This window comes from Vanellus vanellus (genome assembly GCF_965231255.1).
Source record: "Vanellus vanellus genome assembly, chromosome: 3".
Taxonomy (NCBI): Eukaryota; Metazoa; Chordata; class Aves; order Charadriiformes; family Charadriidae; genus Vanellus; species Vanellus vanellus.
The window spans coordinates 27,883,056-27,897,114 of record NC_138907.1 but is presented as its reverse complement, the minus strand read 5'-3'; the positions used below and the strand labels follow the sequence as shown (position 1 = coordinate 27,897,114).

General features: G+C 45.2%; 2 protein-coding genes across 2 annotated transcripts in view; one reads left to right on the top strand and one right to left on the bottom strand.

The window, feature by feature from the left end:
* Positions 1-3,127, bottom strand: part of BICRAL (BICRA like chromatin remodeling complex associated protein) — a 51,744-nt gene extending 48,617 nt beyond the window's left edge. The window contains exon 1 of the mRNA XM_082481954.1: positions 3,112-3,127. The gene's annotated coding sequence lies outside the window, so the exon portion shown is untranslated. The remainder of the gene's footprint in view (positions 1-3,111) is intronic.
* TBCC (tubulin folding cofactor C) lies at positions 3,054-6,054 on the top strand. Its single transcript, XM_082481956.1, has one exon. It carries the CDS (start codon positions 3,301-3,303, stop codon positions 4,360-4,362), a length of 1,062 nt encoding a protein of 353 aa, XP_082338082.1. The 5' UTR covers positions 3,054-3,300; the 3' UTR covers positions 4,363-6,054.
* The last annotated feature ends 8,005 nt before the right edge of the window (positions 6,055-14,059 follow it).

Genomic DNA, 14,059 nt, shown 5'->3' with positions numbered 1-14,059 from the left:
CTAGTTTAAATCAGTACAAAATATTTCAGATAGACAGCATTCAAGAGCTATAACCATGTGATACAGATCGAAACCTGGAAGCGGCGTAATGGAGCTTAAGTTTTCGAGTTTCACAGCGCTAGATCCAAGTAAGCATGTGCCACCTGCAACTTCACATAAAACAAATAACACTGTACAGTCCAAGCAACAGCAAAAGGTCTTACTGAAATGATTACTGTCTACTTTCAAACCAGAGAGGAACTAAAGTACATCCAGGGGGAAAAAAGGGCAGGAAAAAATTGTAACACAGACAGAACTATGTACCTTACTTTTATCTAATATCTACAAACAGCTAAACTGCTTGTTGCAGCTTGCCAAAATGAGTTCAAGCCTGAGCTAAGGCTTACATTTTATTTAGGTGGTTACTGTTTGGGAAATTGCAAATCTTCTGTTCTCTATGGCTTAGAATGGAGCACACTAAGCAGCCTTAAAACATAAAATTGCTGCCAGCAAAGTCAGGAAGAAAATTGTCAGTCTTTGTATTACCACACACACAAGAAAAAAAACTATCAAAAAAGCCCAATATCAATTATACCAAAACCTCAAATTGTAAGTGTGGAAAGTAAATCTGGAATATCAAGATGAAACGTTTAGAAGAATTTACTATTCCCCTTTTAATTTTTCATTATGGTCATACACTTCACCTTCTCGTATCTGGGGTTATTTTGCTTCTAACCCAAAAATAATTTGGGCACATTAGCAAGGTGAAAATATTGCAGTCTCTCCCAGAAGCTTCTATTCACAAGTGTATTTGGTCCCCATTAACTTAAACTTCCAATCACCTCTAGAAAAAACAATTTAGATTACCAGCTTTCTAAGTGCCCAAATATAATAAAACGTAATCATTATACTGCAGCATAAAATACTTAACATTTATTTTGAGCTGTGTACACTAGTATTTTCTTGTAATCTTTTCATATATAAAGTTTGGGGTTTTTTTTACCCACTGCAGTTCATCTACCAGGTCACATCTGTGTAACAATACCAAAGCCATACTCCAGTAACATTTGTGCATACTGAAAACCAGCAAAACCGTTTTTCTATCAATAGTCTCATGTACGGGATAAGCACTTATATCACTGTTGCCATGTGTATTACATGCACTCCTGAGAGCGTAAGGCAAAAAAGCCTGCTATGCAAAATGAAACTTACACATCTTTCTTATGAAAGAAGATAGAAATAAGGATTTATTTTTTCTTACAGTGAATTAATTGCACCATATTCCTGCCTAATGTAACATTACCGCAGGAGTGGATTTGGCTATTTATTAGCAAAACCACCTAAGATTTACTAGATGCATCATTTAAACACATTGGTAGAAAAAAAAAAAAAAATCAAGTGAAAATATCTCAAGATATCCTTCTTTTTTCATGATTGAGCATTTTCCCTTTCTACAAGGTAAGTGTTTTAATTTTTAAGACTCAAAATCTAATTTTTCAGAAACAAAACTCTGGACGTACTAACATTGCAGTGTTGTGACAGTTAAGAGCTGTAATGCATTAACCACATTACCCACCCCTGCTGCCCCCCATTCATCCTGTTCCAAAGTGTTACTGTTGTACAATAATCCCTTGAAAAACCCAGATTTTATACTGTAACAACGGTAAGGAAAGAACAGTCTTTATTTTAGTGCAAGTCCTTTACACATTACAAGGATTAAAGGCATTTCAGTGTCTTTCTTCCATCGTCCTAACTGGGCTGACATTATTACATACAAGGTTCAGGTACTCCATACCCTCTAATGATGTTGTATCATGTCCAACACAGAAATTAAACCATATTTCTCAGGAAACAGAAAACAAGGGCTACTTTCAAAGGCTAACCTTCAGTAGCATAACAATCTATACTTCCAAACAGGAACACTCAATAAAAAACTCATGCTATCACCAAATAGAGGACAGTAAATTTGCAATATCTACTGAGTTTAGCACCTTCTTGTTTTAATAAATAGCTTTAGGTCCTATGTTAATTTATCATAGGGAACTTTAAAACACCAAGGGAAGGGAGATGATATTTGTAGAACTGGACAGGAATTAAATTTATTTTTGTATGTTTGTAAAAGAGTGCTTTGCGTTAACTTCCTTTGCAAAAATTAACATTCCATGAAATAGAAGAGCAGTTCTCAAAAAGAATACATCAGAATGGTGGTCACTTTTCTACTTTGTAGCCAGGTGTACTACATTTCTGGTTCCTACTGCAAATTAACTTAAAACATATAAAGAACATCTTCCTTGCCACGTTTCCACGTAGGCCTCTGTGGATTTCTCACCCAGATCTCCTTCTAGGGCATAGTAACCTACAGGCACTCCTCTCGCCTTTCCCCTCAACACCACACAAGAAACGGAACAGGCAGCTCCTTTGCAGTTACCTGCAAGCACTAATAGCCTTTTTCATAGCTACTTCACCGCAGAAGAGGAAACCGTCGGGAAGGTTTGTTAAAACCCCGCATTTACACAGCCTCCTGAACACCCCGGCCCTGCGGAGCAGCCGGCCGGCCCCAGGCCCGCACCTCCGCGCCCGCCTGGGCACGGGGAACGCCGCCGCTGCCGCCACCACCGGGCACCGCACCCGGCCGTGGGGGGCAGCCCGACGCCTACCGGAGACAACAGGGCCCGAGCGCGCAGCGCGGCCTGGCTTTTACACCCAACGGCAACCGGAGAGCGGCTGAGGCGGCTGCGGGGCCCTCAGCCGCCCTTCCGCCGCACCCGGGGCCCGCCGCAGAGCCGCCCTCCCCCGAGACGAGGAGAAGACGCCCCACAGACACACAGTTCCCCCTCTCTGCCCCACAGGAAGGGCCGCGGGCTGGCGGGAGTACGGGGTGTGCCGGCAGCCAGGACCGCCCCCACACCATGGGCCGCCGGCCCAACGGCCGCCGCCGGGCTCCCGGTCGCAGGCGCGGCCTGGGAGGGGAGAAGGGGGGGTGGGGGGGAAAGGAAGGAGAAGGGGAGGAAGAAGCGGGCACTTGCGCGCGCAGAGGGGGGAGGGCAGAGGGGGTTATTTATAGCCCGGCTGCTAATTTGGGAAGCGGGCTAGCGTGCCCCGCAGAGCGCGGCACCTACCGCCAGAACTCACCCCATCCCGCAGAGAGGCGCCGGCCCCTTTAAAACCACAGGAGACCCCTCCCTCTGGCCCTCCTCCCCTCCAGCCGGGAGCACCCCCCCCTCCCCGCCCGCTAGCCAATTGGCGGTGGCGACGCAACTGGGGCTGCCGGCAGCCAATCAATGGGTCGCTTAGTGAGCGGAGGGGAGATGAGGAGGCAAGATGGAGGCGGCGGGAGAGGCGGTGGCGGCGGTGTCCGCCGAGCAGCCGCGGGCGCCGGCCGCCTTCGTGGCTCCCCTGCAGGCTGAAGCGGCCGCCGCCGCCGTGGTGCTGCCGGAGCGGCTGCAGCGGCGGGAAGCGGCGCGGCAGCAGGGCGTGGAGCGGCAGCGGCAGAAGAAGGAGGCGCAGGTGGTGAAGGAGGAGCAGAGCGAGTTCTTCGTGGCCGCCTTCGCCCGCGAGCGAGAGGCCGTGGAGGCGCTCCTGACGGTGGGGCCGCTGGAGGAGGCGGCCGCCCGCCTGCAAGGGCTGCAGAAGCTGCTGACGGAGAGCGTGCGGTTCCTGGCGCCCTATGAGGTGCGGCAGGGGCAGGAGGCCGTGGCGCGGCTCCAGGGGGACCTGGCGGCCCGGCGCCAAGAGCTGCAGCCCAAGAAGAAATTCGCCTTCCGCGCCCTCAAGAAAGAAGGGGCTCCGGGCAGCGAGCCGCGACCCGCCGAGCCCGCCCAGCCCGCCGCCGCCGCCGCACCGGCCGCCGGGCACGGCCCCGCCGAAGGGGAGGCGGGCGGCCCGCCGCTGTGTGGATTCAGCGGCGCCGAGGCCGAGGAGCTGGAGCTGGGCCCCGCCGAGCTGCTGCAGCGCGACGTGGTGCTCTCCGAGCTGCGGGGCTGCCGGGTGCGGCTCCGCGGCAACGCCAACACGCTGCGGGTGCGGGACTGCCGGGGCTGCACCGTGCTCTGCGGGCCCGTTTCCACCTCCGTGCTGGTGGACGGCTGCAGCGATTGCCTCCTGGTGCTGGCCTGCCAGCAGCTCCGCACCCACCGCACCCGCGACAGCCGGTTCTACGTGCAGGTGACCAGCCGGGCGGTCATCGAGGACTGCACTAAGGTCTCCTTCGCCCCTTACACCTGGAGCTACCCCGGTATTGAGAGAGATTTCGAGTCTTCTGGGCTGGACAGAAACCGAAACAACTGGAACCTGGTGGATGACTTTAACTGGCTGGCGACTGACAAGCCGTCGCCCAACTGGAGCCTGATCCCCGAGCAGGAGAGAATCAGCTGCTGGGATTGACTGCAGAGGCAGCTCGGTGCTGAGCGAGAAATCCTGGTGTAAACGCATTGATTCGTAAACTATGGGACTTCACCCCCGATATGCCATTAAATGATTCCATTTGGTATTTAAATTGTGAATTACACTGTATGGCTGGATTTTTTTAATTGAAGAATACCGGTCAAATGTAGTTTGCTGGTCTTACACAAGTTGCTGCTGTAATCTTTATGTATCACAGTGGAATTTGCCAACTACTGCAGTACCTCGTTGCTGTGTTTTTCCAATTAAGGTGGGGCAAGGGGGCACCAATACACAAGAACAGCAAGCCTCTGTTAGAGCTGTTGCACTGCTTTGGTTCACCCGGGTGAAATCTGAATTAGCTGCAAGTAGTACAAGCTGTACTGGAATGGAAAGATGAAAAACCAAATTTTTCATATTTTTGTAGTTCTCAAGATATAGCGTACTGTCATCTGCAACTTAGGGGGAGTACAGGAGAGGGCTTTTGTGACATGGGACAAAATGCTAATTTAAAGACTTTGTAGCTGAACAGTGTAGCAGACTGATATGAATTCTAGGCTATGCTGTAATGAGCCAGGTTCTGTTGATGTGGGCGAAATCTGTAAGTTGTCTTTATTTAGGCTTTCATTTCAAGTGAGATAAGCCTAAAGGAAAAAAGTCTCCTAACAAACATTTAATGCTCTCCTAATATATTAAGGATTGTTTGAAGTTAACAAACATATAAATATTAAACCTTCACAGTCTGAAAATTTTATGTGAAAGGATGCTCCTTCTGTAAACAGCTTTAACCTGAAATTGATGAGTGCTTTGAGTGTACTTTTGGGGGCATACAGTAAGTGCCGATTAACATTACAGAAGCTAGATAAACTGCTCTCCTGCAATCTGAAACTTCAGGGGAGAGATGTTCCAGTACGTCCTACTAGTTTTTACCTGTCTGCCAGGCAATAGGCTTTGTGGTGCTTTGATCTTAATTTACAGGAGCCTGCTACTACATAAGTGCAGTGTTGGCAGGGCGAGTCAGTAAAATGGGAAGATGAGGTGCTATATTCCAGTTCCAGAATTGCATGTCATCTTGCATAAAGTGCACAGTAACTTAAGTCCAATTTCTTTACTCCTGCTAAATAAAAAAAGCAGCGCCTTATGGAATACAGTGTCTTTACAATGCCCAGTTAGTGGTGGTGAAGTGACCATGATCCATACATAAAGTACACATAGTAGTTCTAGGTTTCCAAACGTGCCCCTTAACTTGTGACACTTTGCAATAAATCATTGTTTATCTTGCCTAAGAAACAGCTTAGAGTTGTATTTTAAAACTGCAAAATATTTATGCTGCCCTAACATCATATATGTGCCTCTAACAGAAAATGAATACTAGCTGAACCATCCAAAACTGCATCATTGCTATGAAAGTACTTGAAACTTCACTTGAGTACTTGACTGAGAAACTTGAGCAGAGAAACTTTTTTATCTAAGTTGTTTTCAGCATATTTAATTTAAAAGGGGAGAGGGGCAAAAAGGGGGAAATTTTGTATATTTTTCACTTTATATATGCTTCTTTGTTTACTTCTGTTAATGTGTACTTTTTGACTGAATTGGATTTTTGCATTTCAGATATTTGTTTTGAATTGTTTCAGTTGTCCCTTTACTAATGGTTCTTCTTTGCATTGACAGCATCATAAAATGATTTAAAGAAAACACCCTTAGTCTTTCTTTAATGTACATCATTTTTAATATCTATTGTTAAAGGGATGTAATCAGATGAGGCTCTCGAGTATCTTAATTGTAACGTGTCCATCTTAGTACAGAACCTGATTTTTGTAGTTAGTATTTCTTCCCCACGTATCCTGCTAGTGACAAATCAATCCCCTTAGCATCCTCTAGTCCTGGGATGGCAAATTGCTCAGCCTCTGAGAACTACAGAAACACCTTTGTTCTGCTAGGGAAAGGCTGGAAACATTTACTTACGGGGTTGATGGACACTGGTAAATCTAGAAATGGGGAGACTACCACTCAGCTGTAGCAGGTATCAAAGGTGGGCGCTTCTCAATACACTTCAAACTGGCATTTAAGTGCATTCCTGGGTTAGCTGTTGGTCCACAGTGTGCAGTATTGCCTGAATAAACAGAGCATGAGTCAAAACAAGGAAATGTAGACTTCAATTTCAGTCTGAAAATGCTTCCTCGGTGACATTTTTCAGACGTCAGTTCTTGACATCCCAGTTCCTAATGTTTTCTTTCCTCCAAGTACAATTTTGTCAAGCCAGAATTATTAGGTAATACTCTTCAGGAACATGACTTCAGAGGAGGCTGCTAAAGATGTTCCAGACAATTATTTCCCTTAAAGATTGTCATTACCTTTGATAATATAAAGCTGCTAACTGAATCTTGGTCTCAAGCATGACATGAAACGAGAAAATTCGATTTGAGAACAAGTCGAAAAAAGTTTGGTTGGGCAAATACTTACATGTGATTTATAGTTTTAAATATGTACCTTTATATATATATATATACACACTCACACACACAGTTGCACATGTTTCCATGTGCCTTTTTTAAATGTTAATTTACTAATGTAGACTCATACTAGGAGAAATTCAAAACTATTCTGAAACAGAAGTACGTTATGTTAGTAGTGTAGTATGTGAGCACAAGTTATGCACTAGAAAAGGTTTTCTAACGTATTCATAGGCTCTATCAGTACAGAAGTGGCAACTTAGGTCTGGAAGAAAGAGAAACACCTAAGCGTTTCTGTCTAATTAGTTATTTTAACAACACTATTTATAATTTATTATTAAAAATACATACAGAAAAGGAAGTCACGACTGGTACAAGCACTAGCAGGCTGGCATCTGGGTGTCCCACAACAGTTCCTCCTGACAACACCAGCGCGGACAGCTTGTGCCTCACTCACCTGTGCCGTAACACCCAGCCTTCTGCCAGCACTTGTAGGTAAGAAAAGAGTAAAATGCCATGGGAGTGAGAGAATATTAGCTGGTATCCCAAAAGTACAGTTACTCATTCGAGAATCCATTTTTTAGTCAATTCTAGTGGACAATGATAACTCAGATGTATTGAGAATTATATACTCATTATATTTTTACAAAAGTATTTAAAAGCATGGCAGGGGTAAGTATATATATGTGTAAATGTTTTATAGAATAGTTAGGTGTATATAGCCTGTATTTAAAATTTCTCAGCTATTTCTTAAAATAATTTCTTAGCACTTCTTAGCATCTATTTTCTTAGATGGAAAAAAAATTTTATGTTGACACATAAACTAGTGTTTTGGAAATAAGATGTTGGGGGTACTTTGGGAGGTCTAGACCATAGAATTATCTAGATCATTTCATTGGAACTACTTACAGTGTAAATGCTAAACACAGGAAGACTAAAAGTCCAGTCCACAGTATTTGTAGCCTCATCATATTTGTTTACCTTCTGCCTCAACTGACAAGGCATCAGAAAAAATGTGTCCCATCTGCAGGTGAGCCTTAAGCTCTTTGTTTAAGAGGAAAAAATGCATCTTAACTAACTATGGAAACGATGAAATAGTTCTACTGAGAGTGTCTGGTTTCAAGAAGTGGGGAATTCTGTGCTATCTTGTCTCTAGATGACTTGATGATGAAGCATCTCGTACATCACACCGAAGCAAACCTCCTTCCACGACAGTAAGGAGTATGTCGTGATGTGCCCCGAGCTGCCAGTGGCAAGCAGCTGGGCTCCCAAATTCCCCTTCCAAAGCTTGCAACTAAGAAACATTCAGAGAGAAGGTTGGGCAGAGTTTGTGCAGCAGCTGGACGGAGGCGATGTGCCAGGCTGTGTCCGTTCTCCTGGGTCAAGGAGACTTGCAATGCCGCCTGGGCAGAGCCGCTTTGTCTCTCTGCTAATCGCAGCTTGGAGAAAGGAGGGCGGCACATGCTCGGTTTCTTCCCTCGGAGCGATAAGCAACGCTGACACGAAGAAAATGCCTGGCAGCCTCTTTTTAGGCCGGGAGGGAGTATTGCCTTGTGTCCAACCTGCTAGGGAGAGCTTGTCAAAATCCCCTTCCCTGGAGAACCCTGGGGGAAGAGGCAACTCATTCGGGAGGCTCAGTGGGAGCCCGTGCGCTGAGCGGGTTTCTGGCTGAGTGGGCAGCAGGTAAAACCAGGCTCATGGTTTTGCTACTGTAGGGAGGGCAGGAGCAGTCAGAACCGCCGCGAAAACAAGCTGGTTTCGAGCTACCTTGCCTAGTGGCAAGATGAAGGACTGAGAACATGACACAAGGGAGAAGGCAGCTCAAGGAACCCATTGAATGAACGTGTTCAGGGACGGTAATTCCCCAACCCATTGGGAAAGGGGAGCACCAGGAGCCAGCACCGAGACTGACAGTGCACCGTCAGTCTCACCAGGGCTGGCCAGGGGGTGCAGCAGTAGCACCACCAGCTTCGCCTTGCCACTCTCTGCAGCAGCTTGTCAGCACGACCCGCATGTTGGCCAGATTCGTGCAACCTGCATAATGCGAGGCTGAAGCAAACAAAAGTCTCATCAAGAACTTTAGCTCTGGTTTGCGTTTCATCACCACCAGACCAACCAAGGAACTTCTTTAAGAACACGTACCCTAAAGAAATTTATTTTGCTAGGCATCAGAAGGGGCTAAAAAACAAACACCTGCCAAGGACATGGTTATGAACACCTTGTGAGGGTAACAGAAACATCAGCACCATAAAGTAGGTGCAAATTTGCCTTGAATAGAGAGAGCTCATTTGCAGAAAGGTAGAAAATTTCTAGACAGTATGGGGCATTGAGGTGTGGAACCATTTTCCACAGGGAGTCACAACAGCACGTTCTTGGTTTAAAGATTTTTTGAAAGACAGCCTGGCTGGACAGCCCTCCTCCAGCTGACAGCCTTATGGAAATCTTTAAAGCCAGCGCAACTTCCTTCACTCACCACAGCACTATAACTCAACCTTTTAAAGCTCATACGTGTCTGTGAATGAAATCATAGCATCATAGAATGGCTGAGGTTGGAAGGGACCTTTAAGGTCATCAAGTCCAACCATTAACCTACCCTGACAAAACCACTTCTAAACCATGTCCCCAAGTACCACATCTACCTTTTTTTTTTTTTTTTTTTTTCCTAACACCTCCAGGGATGGCGAATCCACCACCTCCCTGGGCAGCCTATTCCAATGCTCAATAACCCTTTCAGTGAAAAAGTGTTTCCTAATATCCAATCTAAACCTGCCCTGACATAACTTGAATCCATTTCCTCTTGTCCTGTCACTTGTCACCAGGGAGAAGAGGTCAGCCCCCACCTCTCTACAACCTCCTTTCAGGTACTTGTAGAGGGTGATAAGGTCCCCCCCCTCAGCCTCCTCCCCCTCAGGCCAAAAAACCCAATTCCCTCAGTCGTTCCTCATAAGACTTGTCCTCCAGACCCCTCACCAGCTTTGTTGCCCTTCTCTGGACATGCTCCAACACCTCAATGTCCCTCCTGTAGTGATAGTTCTTTGAAAAATAGACGAGCATGGATCTATAGAAGAGAACTGAGACTCTTCTTCGGCTCCATGCAGAGCTTTGAGCCTTACCATTTGTTGAGGCTGTGAGAAGTAGCACGGGCTAAAGCTTGCCTCTGGAGGAGCAGGTGGGAGCTTTGCTGCTGCTTCAACTGAGGCCACCATCACACCTGGAGATCTGTCCCAGGAGGGGCCCACCCCCTTGGTTCCCGCTGGAGTCCAGGCATTTCCCCTCTGTCTGCACCTGCTTCCCTGAATACCAGGAACAAAAATGCAGTGATTTGTGGTCTCTCTTTATCCAGCTCTCTTTCATCTAAAGAGATTCTGGTGTGGGATCTAGCAAAATATTTGTGTGAAAAAAACAGGTAAGAAATAAGTGCATAAGACAATTTCTTACATGTGTTTATGCTTCATATTTTTTGAGGGCTCGGATTTTATTTTTTTTTTTTAATATATGAGGTGTTGGGTTTGTTTTTTTTTTTAAAAAACAAACAAACAAACTTATTCCTATTTTGGCAACAGCTGTATGTAGACAAGGATCAAACCTCAGTGGCTTTACCTGGAATTGCTTCAGGTGTTACAAAATACTGAGGAATTCTTGAATGGAAGTTGGTTTTGTGAGTGTATACAATCCTTCTCCCTCCCCCCTTCATATACATCGTACTTCTGTCTTTCCAAGTAGATTTCTCCCAGCGTATAAGAATGGGATCCGAGGGCAGACTTGTTGGGTGTCAGAACTGGATGCAGACAAGTGCATTTCTCCACCTCCTTTATGCATCATCTTTTTGTGGCTCAGCTCTGCCCCCTTACCTCCTACTTTCCATCAGGCTCTCCTCTTTTCTAGGGACTGTGGCCTTTTTTCTATGCAGCCTTCCTGTTGCGGCCATCAGATCTGCACAAGAGAGCTCACGGCTTGTGCTGTACTAAAAAGCTAATTGCATCACATGTGAGGAAGAAAAAAATAACCTGTGCAACTAGTGGAATTTCAGCATTTCCATTCACATCATGATCTAGTTTATCGGACTTACATGAGGTTCCATCTGTTGTGCCGAGATGTTTTCCAGCAGTAATGACTACTGTGAGGCTTTTGTGAGCTTCTTTCAATTCCCGACGTATTTCTTTCCTGTTTCTGCAAGTACAAACATTGATTTATATCTCATTCTTTCAGCAGTGAACACTACGCTCTAGGCATCATAGTAATACAAATAAATACTCATAAAGAGCACCTCGGGGGTCAAAGAAAAACTGTTTCCTGAACACGTTGCCCACACTGTGCATAAGGATCTCTGAAATGCTGGGAACTACCCAGAGGAAAACCACACTAAAAATGCCCCAGTGTGCCCCAGTGTAGTTTAAGAGCCATGGGGTCTGGTAGAACAGATCAACCTTCCCAGGGTATAAAACAATCAAAGCAGTGAATTAAACTACTTGCCTCTGTTTCCAGCCTCAGGACCTGCAGTCACCTCACATGGCACAAGAATAGTAGCCTACCAAGTTACTTGTGTACATAGGAGGGGAAAAAAAAAAATGTTATAAATCAGACTTTTTCTCCACCCGTTAATCATACAACGTGGTACAGCCATTTTATCACCTTGTTCCTCAGGAGTGTCCCTGTACACACCACACAGTTACAAATGCAAGCCAAACCATAAGCTAGAGTGCATAAAAAACCTGCTTATCTCTACACAATAACTTCCTATCGTAGGTAAAAACAGACATCTTCATCACACGATCACAGAATGGCAGAGGTTGGAAGTGACCTTTGGAGATCATGTAGTCCAACCCCCATGCCGATGCAGGTTCACCTACAGCAGGTTGCACAGGATCGCATCCAGGTGGGTTTTTAGTATGTCTAGAGAAGGAGACTCCACAACGTCTCTAGGCAGCTTGTTCCAGTGCCCTGCCACCCTCAAAGTGAAGAAGTTTCCCGGGTCTTCCTTCTTGCCCTGTTGGAAGGCTGGAGTGACATTGGCTTTCCTCCAGTCCTCAGGCACCTCTCCTGACCTTTCAAAGACGATGGAGAGTTGCTTAGTAATAACATTTGCCAGCTCCCTTAGCACTCGTGAGTGCATCCCATCGGGGCCCATGGATTTGTGGGTGTGTCGAGTCCACCTAAATAATCTCTCACCCCATCCTCCTCAGCCAAGGGAAAGTCTGTCTTTCTCCAGACTTCTTCCTCTTACCTCCAGAGTCTGGGATTCCTGGGGTCAGGCCTTAGCAGTAAAGGCTGAAGCAAAGGCAGCATTCAGTAACTCCACCGTTTCTGCATCCTCCATCCCCAGGGCAACCACCTCATTCAGCAGCAGCAGGCCCACATTTTCCCTAGTCTTCCTTTTGCTACTGATGTACTTGCAGAAGCCCTTCTTGTTGTCCTTGAAATCCCTTGCCAGATTTAATTCCAAGTCGGCCTTAACCTTCCTCGTTGCATCTCTTCATGCTCTGACACCGTTCCTATATTCCTCCCAAGTTGCTAGTCCCTTTTTCCACATTCGGTAAACTTCCTTCTTCCATTTGAGTTTCATCCTTGCAATGAAACCTAACCACTTCTACGGAAAGAAAAGAAAAAGGAACCCAGGAAAGCCGCATGTTTCTATCACAGAGCAGTGTGAAAAAAAAAGATTGGGCCAGGAAATTATTTTTATTGCCAACTAAGAGTATTTCCATAGTTTAGGCACATCGGATATACCTACATAAAGGGAATTTGCCTTTTATCTCTTATATTCCTGAAGATGAAAGGAGCATTGGTTGGTCCAGGGCTGGGCAGCAGACTGCATAACAAATACCAGGTTGAACTGTTTGAATTAAAAACAACTTTTTTCTTCCCTGCTAGCATTAGCTGGTAAGTTTATGGCTTATATTTAGGTTAGCAGGCATAGCTTTTTGGAAAGGTATTAATATTGTATTGTTATCATTAGAAATTATATTTTTTTAACAATATTTTGAATTTTAACACATTCATGCTGAGTTCTAGCAGATCAATAACCATTTGAATATCTTAGCCTACCTTTTTTTTTTTTCCTCCAAAATGGCATATGAATTATACATTTGAGTTAGTATGCAACCTCTGAGGAGACCATTAACTCAAACACCCTCGCTGCAATTAGCTTTTATCTGCTATGGATCAGTTTCAATATTTTCCATTTGAAGTAGAAAACGGTAGTAAGTCTGCCCAATTAAAGGCAAATCCCAGTCAAGATAAAGATTTGTGAGAAAAGCAGATGCCAGGCAAAACCAGTTTTCTTTTTTTTTTTTTTTTTTTTTTTTTCTTTTTCTTTGTACTGTCAACACCCCAAAACAGTTCTTGATGATCCCCCATAACCTTCCTCTTCCTCAGAGTGCTCTGCTGGAGGCAGCCCTCAGCTGATCAGTTTGTGCTGAACCTTGCCCAGGGCTTGTCAGCTCTGTGCCTGGGATAAGCGGGAAGCGTTAAATCCCCACTTGCGAAAGTGTCGGCTTCATTTTTCGAAGGAAGCATCGGAGTATAGCATACGATTTACTGTCACCAACCCCCTTTAAAGCTTCCAGGCATGGTGAGTTAACTTGATAGGTAGGTAGTTTTTGCCACTGTAAGTCCTCAGCTGGTATTGAACTACTTCGATAAACAGATTTCCAAATCTGGGTTGTTTTTGTCATGTTGATTGCTCTCTGCGATGACTTTAAAGGCACCACCTGAAGCCTTAAAGGTGTACTTAGCACCTGAGTGTCCCTTCCTGAGCATCAGGTGGGTCACTGATCATCTCCCAGAAAACACTATTTAGGAGTGATTTATTAGGACCCCTGCTGTTACCTTTGTTTAAGGAGAAGAGTAAATTTGGAGAGATCAATGAGCACTGAAGCGTATGCTGCATGTTCTCTTTCACTGTTTTTATCCCTGAGTTAACAGGAAACACCCCACTGTATACAATGACATGGTTTATCTGCATCAGATTCATTGTGAACATCCGAATGTTAAATTATTAAGGTAGCAGGTGTCCAGACTGTCATCTGTGCTCCTCAGTACAAACTTCCCCATACCCAGAGCAGCACCAGGCTCACATCTGCTGTGGGCAGGTTTACTATTTCTTGTCCTATTAATTGTACAGAAAATACAAAACCACATTTCACTGTGGAGCCTCGTGATCCACAGACCCGATAGAAAATTCTTTTTCACTTTAACTACATTTTCACCCTGTCATCACTGACAAGAAAAGGAATAGTTTCAAGGTC

Coding starts and splice junctions, on each gene's coding strand:
- TBCC (XM_082481956.1), top strand. CDS start 3,301: ATGGAGGCGGCGGGAGAGGCGGTGGCGGCGGTGTCCGCCGAGCAGCCG.